Here is a 12,933-nt window from a genome sequence, read left to right as displayed (position 1 = left end):
ATATCCCAATAATGATAATAATAATAATAACCATGACAATCTGATCGCCTTTGATAATATTATCTAGTAGTCATATTGCCTATTTCCCTTATTCAAAGTAAGGCGGCCTTGGAAACACAAAATTGAAACTTTTTTAAATGCAAGGTAGCGTTCTTCGCAACAGAAAATAAAAAAAATTTCTTGTTTGGAACAACTCCGTTTATTTTATTCCTGCATTTCCTTGGAAAATAAATCAATATTATTTTGCTCAAGAGCAGAAAAAGTCATAATGGTCAAGAATTAGTATGAAAGTAGTCATATAAATACAGGAATGAATTCTATAAATGCGCTATTTATTTAGATGTAGAAAAATCGATTGAAATTTACATACTTTCGCTCATTCAATAATATACAATCAATAATTTTGCAACAACATATTTTCAATCATAATTTCCATCGCAATGTTCGGAGCAGAATACTTCAACCCTTTCCAGAAGATCCTAATATCAAGTGATACCCCAATTTCATCTTCAACACAGCCCATAAATCACAATAATTCAATACCCAAGCGAGCTTCTTTTAATATAGACCACAAGCTATCAATCGAAATAACATCTGAGAAGTCTGATGAAAGTAGTGACTCTGAGCTAGAAGATTATACAACTCCACAACCATACAATTATGATTATCAGTACATCACTTCACATTCTACCTACTCACCTATAACTCCAGAAGACTTGTTTCCCCCACCCGTAATAAACTCTTACTTTCCTTCTGAGGAAAATGTAGTGATTCCACAATTCAGTCCCTATAGGTTTCTTGTGGTTGATGATAACATTGTTAACTTGCAAATCTTGAGTCGCCAGCTCTTGAAGATATTTCCATATGCAGAGATTAATCAGATTCAGGATTCTACCAAAGTGAAACAATTGCTAGATAGAAATACATTTGATGTTGTATTTCTTGATATAGAGATGCCAGAGGTGGATGGCATTGAGTTGGCCCAATACATGAGGTGCAATGAAAAATTTAATCAATGGGGCGTGATAGCAGTAACAACTTTGACAACAACTAGAGATATACAGAGATATAAGCAGTGTGGTATTGATTACACTTTTAAGAAACCAATGAATGCAGATTTAAATCATATAGCTAGAGTTGTTGACGAAATTATCCGTCAGAGAAAATATGGCCGGTTTTCCTGAAGAGTACCTTTCGTGTCAATCTACAGAGTTAATAGCTAAGAAGTAACACTTTTAATTACATATTTATTGGATCCAGAGGTTTACCTTGATGTAATTACTTTATTTATTTTGCCATTATTCTTAATTGAACCACTACCAAGCTAATTTTCCTACTCAATCTCCATTTTGTATTCGTAGAAAAAGTTTCCCCCTTGCATATATTTTTTAAGTTCGATCTAAGAAAAAAAAAACGGTTCTATAAAATAACTGCAAAAAAAAAAATACTTTAAATAATTGCTTCATCTGGCCAAGAAAACAAACCCTACGTCATGATACCAAGATTTTCGAGACCATTCCGGATGTATTTCGGATAATTCGCTTGTTTTAACGAGTTTAGAGGTTTTTCTTTTTTATTGGTAAAAGGGAACCAAGAGCTACATTCAGTTAACAACTCTACTACCGGTTCTTGGCGTTGTTTATTACACGGCTGCAGCCACATTTTGACGAGTAATCAATAGTAAGGTTGAGTTAGAGATGAATTTTGACGACATAATAAATACCGTCGTGTGACAAATAACCTCAGCTTTTCAGGTAATTTATTACCTAAATAGTCTAGAATATAACATTAGTACAACCTATTAGCAAGTGTAAACTATTTTGGAAAGATCATATTATTATCTACCTAGAAGCACAAAGAATACTTATGTGGTATGATCCTTGATTTTGGTATTTAAATTATTTTGAATAATAGTGATGCGTGTCTATTGTTGAAAAAGTTAACTGGGGAAGCCTTTGTTTGTAACATGCCACTTTCTGCTGGTGTTGAAATATGTAGGCTCATGCAATAGCAAATTCAGGAAAACCAAATAAGCCAGTTTGATTCATCAAGCTCCACCATTTATTTGGAATTGTAAGTGAACGAGGCGTCTGTTCCTTACATAATGATCATTCGATTAGATTGATCAATAAAACAAGTATCCTAAAACTTTTGCGCTCATTATACATGTAAATATTATTAATAAATGGTGTCGCAACCAAACAACTATGATTATGCAATTACTTGCTTTAAATTTAGGATAATAGCTAAAATAACTTAGCGCAACGTATTTAGTTTCTAAATATCTTTGTATACGATGTCAAAAATTACAGGGTTCAAATTACGTCATCCATATATGAGTACATAAACATGCATTCAATCAAACACAAAAAGGAAATGAAGCGATGGTTAAGATTTGAATTTAACATACGATCTTCTGCATGTTTATTTTTTTTTTTACAGATTAAATTAGGAAAGGAAACAACACATTCTTGTTTTGCTATTGTCAAGAAATGTTAATGGGCATAATTTGCCATTTCGATAATGTGTTGCTTACTATTAGTCTGTTTAGGCTGCTTAAGCGCAAAAGATCGCCTGATTTTATCCGTCAAATTTATGGAGACAAAACTTAAAATTGCAAAGCCTGTAGTAGCAGTTACACCTTTTATAAATTAATATGATAGCAAGTCAAAAGGTAATACAGCTTGAATATTAGTGTTAAATCATAGGTTGAACAATAAAACTTCTTAACCAGGACATGTATGAATTATCTGCTGATGAGTTTCTGAGAACAGTTTTTGAAAACAGTTCCGCAACCTTCACGTGGACAAGCTTGCAGTCATACATGTTTTATATTGTCGTTATATATAATGATGCTTTGTACAAGATAAGAAATTAAATAATTAAAACTACTATTTACCATGAGACATCCATTTGGTCAAAATCTTGAATGTCTTATCTATTATTTTCGGGATATCTTCTTCATCCTTCCTTAATCTAACCGACAAATCACCAATAAACCCTCTAATCCTCTTTAAGCACACTTCTGCTTCGACAAGCAATTCATTATCTATTTCCTTCTTCTTTACTTTTCCAGTTATTCTTTTTTCAAGATACATCATTTGACGAACTATATAGGGCGATAAACTGATTTTGTCAATTGGGAATTCATTTAGTCTGTCAATGATGCCGTTATAGTCCTTTTCAATGATTAAACCACGAATATCGAAATTCAATATTGTCATTCTGGAAAGATCGTTCAAGTCATCGTCCTCAATGGTTGAGAAGAGAAATCGAGCTTCTGAACAGAGATGATGGTTTATTAACATCCTTGCAAACATGATTTTTTGGTGGGAAGTTAATCGGTCTTTATTTGCATCAAAATAATTAAGCAAATTCTCTTTGGTAAGCGAAGGATGCTGCAATGATAAAATTTCGAGAGTTCTTGAATTTCTTTCGTTTAATAGTTGAGATTTAGAAAGGAGATCACGTAAAACTAATCGATAGTTTAACAGTGGAGTGAATTGGAAAGTTTGAAGGATTAAGTTGAAATCTGGTCTAACCCCACGTTGGTAGACTTCTTCAAATCCGTCTTTCACACGGAAATCAATCTGATTCTCAATTTCACTTCTATTATCTCCCTTTTTGAATGTTTCCCACTCTTTTGAATCATACTTTATACGATTCAAATTATGACGAAGATAATAGGGGGTCGATTGTGACTTCAGCTTAATCAACTGCCAATCAGGAAATAAATTATTGCTATACTTGCTTTGTATCCAATGATCCAAATGTGTAGCAAAATTGTGTGCTTGATAATTGTAACATCCTACAAATGCCCGGAATATATGCTCCACATATTTCAAATCATAGCAAACTGTTTCCATTGACGATTCAATGAATTGAATCATTGGAACAAATTCTCTGCCATTCGCATAATATTGAAGAATTGAGTCAAAGTATTTCGTAGTAAAAGGTATCGAGTTTCTTGATAACTGCTTCAATATGAATTGAATCAGATTCATATTGGAATAATTTACCATAAATCTCATCCAACTGTAATAATACTCATCTATGTCTTTATGACTAGAAGTAGGACATAATCTCTCAATTAAATTAAAATCATCTTGTGTGAGATGTTTCTTAAAGTTATATGGTTGTCGTTGTTTAATTTCTTGTTGGAGCATGATTGAAGTTATTAAATGATACTTGGCATGTCCTGATTTCTTTACGAGTCGTTTAAGATCTCTTATTTCAGGTGCAGATCCATATTCATAGAATTCACGAAGTAAGAAATATAAAGTTTTAGGAGCAATTGGTTCACAAGTTGGGGAATTAGACCAAAGAAGGAGAACATAATTCAAGTTTTCCAACAAACAATCAGCTTTTCTTAGATTTAGGACAATTGAATGAAATAGCAGATTTGGAAGAACTGTGGTTGAAGTAACTATAAGCTTATGAACTAAGGACTTTGCAAACTCAACTTGATAATTCATAATGAATCCCTTTAGAATATAGTTAATTGAGATGATGTCAAGGTTAGTTAAATGTTTCTCAAACAATTGTTCCAAGACATTCAAATCATTCATATGATATGAAAGCCAAATGTAGTAATGCAATAGTGATCCATCTGTGTTTAATTTTGGTATAGGAACTGTTTTAACTAGTTCATGCAATAATGGGATTTTCTCATACAAGAACCTGTAATAAGGAACTTGCAAATCAAGCAGCCTTTTGGCTAAAAAGTAAGGATGGTCTAGTTCATCTTCATCATAATTATCAGTCTTCGGTAACCTTTCAGAATCTTTCATTGTTGTGTAAATAATATACTCCACTAATTCAGGGGTCATTTTGTCAACTTCCATTATTTGTAAGATTTTAGCCAACTCACTCTGGGAACACAACTGTACAATCTCTTGTGTTAGAGGATCAGTTTGAAGCCAGTCATTATAGGAATATTTTCTTCCCTTAAGTTTGTCAGGACGGCCAATTTCTGCAATGCTTTTTGTTCCAATCCAATTGGCTGCAGCGGTGGTATGGAGATGCCCAACGGTTGAAAATTGTTGGCGTGTGAGTGCATAATAGATGGTGAATCGTTTATATAGTATAGAACTTCGTAGTGGTTTGAGATTTCGTAGTATCATGTTGCATTCAAGTGAGAGAATTGGTAAAATAGTATATTGGTTATAATGGTTCGAGATATTCCTGTACAAAATTTTTTTACGCGGGTTTTGATAATTGGACAGATCCTCGCAGTGATTCTGGAAAGTATTGATTTTGGGTTCTCATCAAGTACATATCAATCTAGTTAATATTAAAGGACATGTAGAAAGTTATATAGAAAACATAGATAATTGATGAATAAAGTTAATTTTGGATTAGATCAATATATAAGTCTAATACATTATTATTTTCTGAGAAATAGCGACTTATATTGTTGCCGGATTTGCTCATAGCGAGACAATAGAAAGCTTCCTTGCACCTTATTAACCAACTTCCAAAAACTCCCAAATAACATCATTGCTTTCATCTTTGATTTTCTTACATTTAAGTACCAGCATACGTTTAATATGCATTTCCTCAATAATAAAATTCGTTTGCTTACTCGTAATTATTATTCTCGTAACTTTCATTTCGTAACTACCCCTTAGTACAGGACCAAGGTAGGTTTACTTTTATTAAGTACAACATATCAAAGTTGTTGGATTAGCTGAAATGTTTTATTTTATGGATGATTTTCCTGATTTAACGTCCAAAGCAGTGGTTTTTTGAGTACGTTGAAACCGATTTCAATAATGTTAGAGCAGTTTTGAGCAAACATCATAATAAAGGTTGTGAATATAATGAAATACGTGTTGTATTGGAGGGATGTAAGTTCGCATAATCTGGCTTCAACAGTTTGTTATTCTTGGACAGTTTGACCGACTTGATCCTCTCATGAACGAATGTGTGGCTGATATGAAAGCACTTGAGTAATAATCCAAAGTAAATACATCATCCCATCCTTCACGAGATCACTTTTCCAAGTTAAAAGACTGAAATTTGGGTTAATATTGGCAATAGGAATGATTAGATGGGAGTTTCTCTTGTTCCCTTGTCAAAACTTGATTCGCCTGGGTCTAAGATCGTGTATGTATCATCCACGATTTTGATGTCCCGAAGAGCCAACTGTGATCGTTTTATAGTATGTGAGATTGAAAAATTTTGATAGAATAAATAGGCTTCTGAAGAGTTTAACTGAATTTTGAACACCTAGCAATGAAGTAGAAACCATAGTAGTTTATTATCCTCACATTTGTTTATGTCGATTATGTAAATCGTTAAATCGATTATGGAAAAGAGACAAATGAATATATACTAAATAAACATCAACGAAAATTGCTTGGTCGATGATGCCTTAAAATATATCGATGAAACAATCAGGCGTCCCACTATGTTGTTATCGCTAAATATCAGTGGTAATAAAATCACCCACCTTGAGAATTTAAGTAAAATTTCCTCAGAGTTTAACATGTTTGGAAATATCAGACAATCTATGGATATATTATCAAGAAAAACTTAGGTTTGGGTACGGTGAGAACTTGAAAGTGTTAACCATGACTAAGTGTGGGCTTCATGATTTACAATATTTCAAACTTCCAACATCACTTAAGCACTTGACACCGAATCAGAATCAAATTCAAGACATCTTATTATATGTTGATTTGCACCACCTTGTCAAGTTGTACAGGATAGTGATGAAAGAAAATGCCATCTCAAGCTTAAATGACTGGATCCTTTCGCTTAATCTCACCTATCTAGATCTATCGAATAATCCAATCACCGAGTTGATTCGTAAGTTCCTGTTGTTTAATTACCAATACAATTCCAAGCTTGCTTCGTTGACTTTATTTAGATGTTAAATGGTTAATTCTCTTGCTCAATTAGCCCCTCTGGATGAGATCCCCGAGGAAGCTAATTTATTTATTGATGTTAGAGATACTGCTAAGGCTCACATAGTGGCTTTTGAAAAGGAGGAAGCTATTGGTCAAAGATTGTTGTTGATTAGTGAACCATATACGTATGATGGTATTGCTCATATTATCAATGAAAACTTTCCGGAATCTAGAGTTCCTAAAGGTGATTTATCCAAGGATAAAGAGTTAAAGAAGAATGTCCACAAATATAATAGTTCGAAAACAAACAAGATTCTTGGATTTGATTTTATTTCTCTTGAGCAATCCATTATTGATTCCGTTAAGGAAATTTATGAATCAAAGTAGTCAACTCTTTCAAGTATATAATCTATTAAAAATTATCGTTCATTTTTGAAAATTAAACAATTGAACTAAAGAGATCTATCACATCTATTCGTATTTGTTAGGAAAACTAACCATGGATCTGGCATCCTTACCTCTATTTCTTCTCAATCCTAAGCTCTTTATTGATTTTCTTGCACTAAGAACAACTCCTTCTCCACCGTCCATTTTTGAGTTCAATTTCCCAATCCACCATCTGGCAAATACAAACAGCAGAAGAATAACCACAATCAATACCCCAAGGATCCCAAACCACCATCCTAAATTATCAGCATTTTGACCTGGAACCAATACGTTCATCCCGAACAAACCCGTGATTAAGTTTAATGGAACCAACATGGTACCAATTAATGTCACCTTAGAAAACATTTCCGTGATTTTATTATTGGCATTGAATGATTTGACTTGCAATTGGGCAAGATAGTTTGAATGGGATCTACTAAAGATTTTTTCATATGAAAGTAAGTTTTGGAACATGGTGACAACGTGATCTTGAATATCACCCAAGTAAAGAGCAATGTCTGCTCTAGGACGGGCATTACCAGCAACATTATTGATATTGTTAGTATTGGTAGCAGCAGCAGCAGCGGCGGCGGCGGCACCGATATTAACACCACTATTGTTATTACTGTTGCCACTACCGAGACCAGCACTGGAAGTATGTGTGACAGTATTTGCTGGTTGAGAGGGCGTGAGAGGGGTTGGACCAGGTCCAAAACTAACACCACCAGTTCCACCTTGGTTGAAACCCACAGGATATCCTGAAAATGATTGATTAGGTGATACCTGCGATTGGGGTTGGGAAGAAGCTTGTGCTTGTTGTACTTCGTCTTGACATCTCTTGGCAAACATTTTAATAACATCGGCTTTACCAGATAATAATCTCATCAATGTCATGACTTTTCTTCTTGATTCACCAATTCTTTGTAAAATGTTACTGAAATCAGAGTCTCTTGCTACAAACACAAAATCTTCAATTGCATCCGCTTCGTATTCAATGCCGGTGATTACTGGTGCAAAACCATCGGTGATATCATCAATAAGGGCATAACACAACCAATCAGCACTAACATCAACATAATCACGCAATTGTCTCACTCTTCTTCTCACACTAGCTGGATGACTAATTGGCGAGAAATGGAATGTTAATATACCTTCTCGGAAAACCACCAAGTAAACATTGATTGGTTCTAAATAGTCTTCTGATTCCTTATCGGGTTCAAATGTATGGAAACAAACAAAGTAATAACTCCGGAATAATTCCACTTTTTCTCTAGTTTCTTGCATTCTGATATCTTCGGCAGTCAAGGGATGGATTCCAAATGCCTTGGCAAGCATCTTCATTTCGGCATCAGTGGGACATGAACAGTCTAACCACCAAGTTTCTTCCCCATTTCTGAATAAATCACACACGGATTGTCCTGGAGCTACTAAACTAGGGATATCAGCAGCATGGACAGTTTCATCGGATTCAGAATGGAAAAATGAAAATCTTTGTGGCAACGAACTAGTGGAGCCATCGGTAATTCTTGCCCCACCAAAACGCACTTGTTCCGACAGAGAAGAGCTATCATCAAACCCATGATCTTTTTCATCGATATTGTAGTATAGTTCACGGTCAGGGTCAGATGACAGAGACAGGGGATCCCAATGAGATTTGATTTTAGTTAATGTAGTTTGTGTCTTTTTCAAAATATTCTTGGGAGTGTACTTCATAGATGCAGCTGATGATTGTTGTTGTGCGATTGATGCTGCGTTTCCGGTAGCCATTGAATGATTTCTAGATTCATTGCGTTCCATAACCAGATGGGCAATCAATTCCCGTTCTTCCTTGATAAACTCTTCAATTTCATCGAAATCGATACCATTGATTCTGATATGTTCTCGCAGCATGGGGAAACAGACGTCTTCTTCGGTTTCCTGGGATGATCTTGAAGCATGAGAATCGGCTTCACTGTCAATGGATGATCTGCTTGGTCTTCTTCCTCCTCTTGTGTAGGAGGCATCACTATCATTAGTTTTGTATTTAGTCAAGGGACTCACCAAATCACTATCGAATGCATCCAGGGCACCTTTAGCGTGGGAGTCAGTATGGGCTAAAGGTGGTTTCTTTGGCTTATACAAGATTCCTGGAGGTGGAGATGACGAAGAAGGTTCATCAACATGGTAGTGGTGTGGTAGCTGTTGTTGTTGTTGTTGTTGTTGTTGCTGTTGCTGTTGTTGAGAGTTTGAATATGCTCTTGTTTTCTTTCTTGGGGTTGATTTTAAAATGGGAGGAGAAGAATCTTCTTCGTTGAGGTAAAAGTCCTTACGCAAGGTGTTCATATATGCGCTTTTCAGCAGGGACGAGGGAGGGTTACCGTGGGATTGACTGGATCTGCGTGGCATTTTTTTGGATGGTCTTCTTTTTGGTGGTGGTGCAATAGTCACACCAGGTTCTTCGTCTTCTGAGTCAGTAATTGCAACAGAGGTCCCTTTGTAGATGTCGCTAGAGCCTTGTTGTGGGTGGATAATAGGTAAATGGTTTCTATGGTCGTCTAACACTTCATCAGTCTTGGGCATGTGATGAGTATTAGAACGAAGACTTTCAGTGTCAGACATTTTGTGTGTGAGTGTGTTGTGTGTCTTGTGTTGTAAAGTATATATGTGTATGTGTGTAAAAGTTCCTTAGTTAGCCATAGCCTTGTGGTATTACTTACGTTTGTCGGTTTCTTGAGTAAGGGGTGGTACGATTAATATAAGTGAAGAGGCCAACTACTAGAAACTCTAACTATAGAATCACATAGAATATAAATTATGTAAATGAAGTTACAAAGAAAAAACACTGGAGTGAAATCTGTTGTAAAAAAAAAGCCTACGATGCGGTTTTCCACTTGCCATGGTTTTAGTGTACTGTTGCGTTAGTTCTTGTTTAAGCAAAAAAAAAAAATACAATGAAACGTGAGAAAAAAAAAGAAATTTTAAATTGAATATTTTTCTTGGTTTATGCATCACGTGATAAATACGAAATGGTTGCTACCATATTTGGCAATTGTAGCCGCATTTCTCGAATGGAACAACATGTGGTCAAGTCTAGACTTTTAACCTTGGCAATCCCTCGTGGAAGGCAATTAGAATGTGATATTTACGTTATTCTATTTCACTATTTAAAGCTATATGGGAAATATCTTAATTTTCCTCTTCTCTCTTTTCCCTCATCTTATTCTTAATCTTATCACTCAAACTCTTACCCGCGAAATTCAACTCAATTTGTTCCGAGGATGAACTGTTATCTAATCCAGGTCTACTTAATGGAGATTTGGCATGCACGGCATGTTGAGCTGGAGAATTTTGGTCAGCTTGGGCATACCGATAATCATCATAAATTGAACTAGTACTGGTTGAATTATCTTGAAGATCCAAGTACGAGTTTCTGTATAATTGATAATCAGAAAACATAGGAATATTAGAAAGGGAGTTATCGGAAGTCAATAATCCGTCACTGATATCTGATGAATTGTTATTGAATGCATCAAGACCATTCTTCTTCTTTTTACGTTCTTGCTTTCTTCTGGTAAGTCTTCTTAATCTTAATTGCTGAGTCTTGATTTCTTCTTCCTCATCAGAATCAACATAGTTGACGTCATCACTGATCTTCAAATGATCCTTCAATTCTAACAAGTTGAAATCGTTAGGGAATAATTGGGGTCCAAATTCGTTAACTAATTCTGTGATTTCTTCACTCAATTCATGTCTCATGGTTTTCAATTCCGTGATTGAAGAGGTGGAAATTGAAAGGTACAACGGACGAATTGATTTAAACAAATCCAATCCTTGTTCTCCAGTAAGCAAAGCACTGTAAGTAACAAAAATCCCAGAAATATAAAGGATAACCCAAACCCAAAACAACTTAAATGACGTGAAATATCCATGCTTTGAACAATAGTAAGTACCAATAGATGCATAAAAACTGTACACAATTGGAGCAATACCCATAGACACGAGGATCTTCCAAGTTGCAATAACATCATTAGCCTTAATCTTAACCACAGAATTAGCCAAAGCTTCCTTGGCTTTACGTTTGGAAATAATCTTGGTGGAAAGGAAAACTGGCGAGAAAAGAGTGGCACCAGGTAATGCCAAAACAAACAAAATCAAAAGCTTAATCACCCTAGTAATTAAAATAGGAATCAAATGCAATTTGTTGGAATCTTCCAATTTTTCAACATGATGGTCAGGTAATTGGAACGATTTCAACATATCATTATATGCCAATACTTTTTCCTTCAATTGTTGCACCTTTGGCTCGTTCTTGTAATGTTCATACCCCATAACTAACCGTCTATTCATTTCCACAATTAAAGGCAATGGTAATTGTTGAGCAAAATTTCCCGCGTATAATCTTCTTCCGGCTTGAATCAACATTAAAGTTTCATAATCGGGACAAGTGACAGTCACGGCTTTCAAACCAGAGGTGATAATATCCAATAATTCTCTCACTGCTTCTCTGTTTGTCTCTGGGTTAGTGTACTTCTTGACCAAATCATGAGAGATTTCAATAGGATCTCCAAATTCAACCACAGCTCTAGATCTGAATTTATGAGCATTGAAATAGTTCATACCACAGGGGACAATCTTGACATTACAATTAGGATTATGCTCCATTGCACCAAGAGCCATGACAGCAACACCAGCTTTCAAAGGCAACAAATCGGGACGATCATGGGATCCACCCTCTGGGAAAATACCAATACAGTTACCATCACTCAAATGGTCAAACACCAATTGATAAACCTTCTTTTGATCAACTTTATCGGCTCTTTTAAAGGAACAACCCTTTGTTAAAAGGTTCTTGACTTGATCAGTGGACTTAAACTCTTTACGAAGAACTAATTCAGTATCGGATTTAATCTCAACAATTTCCGAAGACCCTAATGATTGTGGTAATGCAATTAATCCTCTCTTGGAACATTCCTTAGTGAATTTTGTACCTTCACCTCTAACCAACAATGGGTCTTTCTCAAAATCAATAAAAATTCTCCCAGTACCTTTTGTCAAGTTATCCTGGGGTCTAACAACAGGAATCGACAACTGACATTTGGATAAAGTACCAATAACCTTCAACAGGTAAGACTTGGCGGCAATCAAAAAGGAGATTCTTCTGTTTGCTTCACGCTTGACTTGGTTCTGTAATAAGATCGGATCAACAAACTGATTATGATGGGGAGCAGCAACGAAGATAACAGGACCTTCACGAGGGATTTTGAATGCACCTCTAGGACGGATTTCTCTAAAGAAACAATCAAATACAATGGAAAGAACCCAAAGGAGTAAATCGTAAATGGCTAGTCTGTACCATGCCAATGGCTTGTATTTAAAGTTGAATTCAGGCATGTATATGTCTATTCAATGTGTGTGCGTGTGTGTGTGTGTATCTTAGTGTGTATATGGATCAACAGACTGAAAAGTGACAAATGGAAAAGGTTTTAATTTCTGACAATTCTTGTCGGACCACCAGCTGTTGGTATTGTAACTTGTCCTTGTTGAAGTTCAGTAGCCAAGAAGTTTGCCCAATTTCTTGAAATGTGAAAGATTGTAAAAAGATAAAAAGGTAAATTTTCTTAACTATGGGGAATTGATAGAATATTAAGGAAAAAAAAAATTGTACTGTAGTTTG

The 12,933-nt window shown here is 35.3% G+C and overlaps 5 protein-coding genes across 5 annotated transcripts; 2 read left to right on the top strand and 3 right to left on the bottom strand. All coding sequences in view use genetic code 12, as the record gives it.

Moving 5' to 3' along the window:
• Positions 1 to 440: 440 nt before the first annotated feature.
• Positions 441 to 1,184, top strand: SPAPADRAFT_56192 (response regulator; the record flags this gene model as incomplete). Its single annotated transcript, XM_007376036.1, has 2 exons — positions 441 to 612; positions 634 to 1,184. 2 exons carry the CDS (start codon positions 441 to 443, stop codon positions 1,182 to 1,184), a joined length of 723 nt encoding a protein of 240 aa, XP_007376098.1.
• A 1,707-nt stretch (positions 1,185 to 2,891) lies between these two features.
• Positions 2,892 to 4,829, bottom strand: SPAPADRAFT_51342 (uncharacterized protein; the record flags this gene model as incomplete). Its single annotated transcript, XM_007376035.1, has 1 exon — positions 2,892 to 4,829. One exon carries the CDS (start codon positions 4,827 to 4,829, stop codon positions 2,892 to 2,894), a length of 1,938 nt encoding a protein of 645 aa, XP_007376097.1.
• Positions 4,830 to 6,575: 1,746 nt separating this feature from the next.
• SPAPADRAFT_51341 (uncharacterized protein) lies at positions 6,576 to 7,241 on the top strand (the record flags this gene model as incomplete). Its single annotated transcript, XM_007376034.1, has 2 exons — positions 6,576 to 6,813; positions 6,907 to 7,241. 2 exons carry the CDS (start codon positions 6,576 to 6,578, stop codon positions 7,239 to 7,241), a joined length of 573 nt encoding a protein of 190 aa, XP_007376096.1.
• An 84-nt stretch (positions 7,242 to 7,325) lies between these two features.
• SPAPADRAFT_139914 (magnesium transporter CorA family protein) lies at positions 7,326 to 9,878 on the bottom strand (the record flags this gene model as incomplete). The annotated part of the gene is made up of 3 exons (XM_007376033.1): positions 7,326 to 7,801; positions 7,907 to 9,327; positions 9,424 to 9,878. The coding sequence occupies 3 exons, from the start codon at positions 9,876 to 9,878 to the stop codon at positions 7,326 to 7,328; spliced, it is 2,352 nt and encodes a 783-aa protein (XP_007376095.1).
• A 500-nt stretch (positions 9,879 to 10,378) lies between these two features.
• Positions 10,379 to 12,853, bottom strand: SCT1 (bifunctional glycerol-3-phosphate/glycerone-phosphate O-acyltransferase; the record flags this gene model as incomplete). The annotated part of the gene is made up of 1 exon (XM_007376032.1): positions 10,379 to 12,853. One exon carries the CDS (start codon positions 11,934 to 11,936, stop codon positions 10,446 to 10,448), a length of 1,491 nt encoding a protein of 496 aa, XP_007376094.1.
• Between the last annotated feature and the right edge of the window lie 80 nt (positions 12,854 to 12,933).

This window comes from Spathaspora passalidarum, assembly GCF_000223485.1.
Source record: "Spathaspora passalidarum NRRL Y-27907 unplaced genomic scaffold SPAPAscaffold_5, whole genome shotgun sequence".
NCBI lineage: Eukaryota > Fungi > Ascomycota > Pichiomycetes > Serinales > Debaryomycetaceae > Spathaspora > Spathaspora passalidarum.
This window is presented reverse-complemented; position numbering and strand designations above follow the sequence as displayed.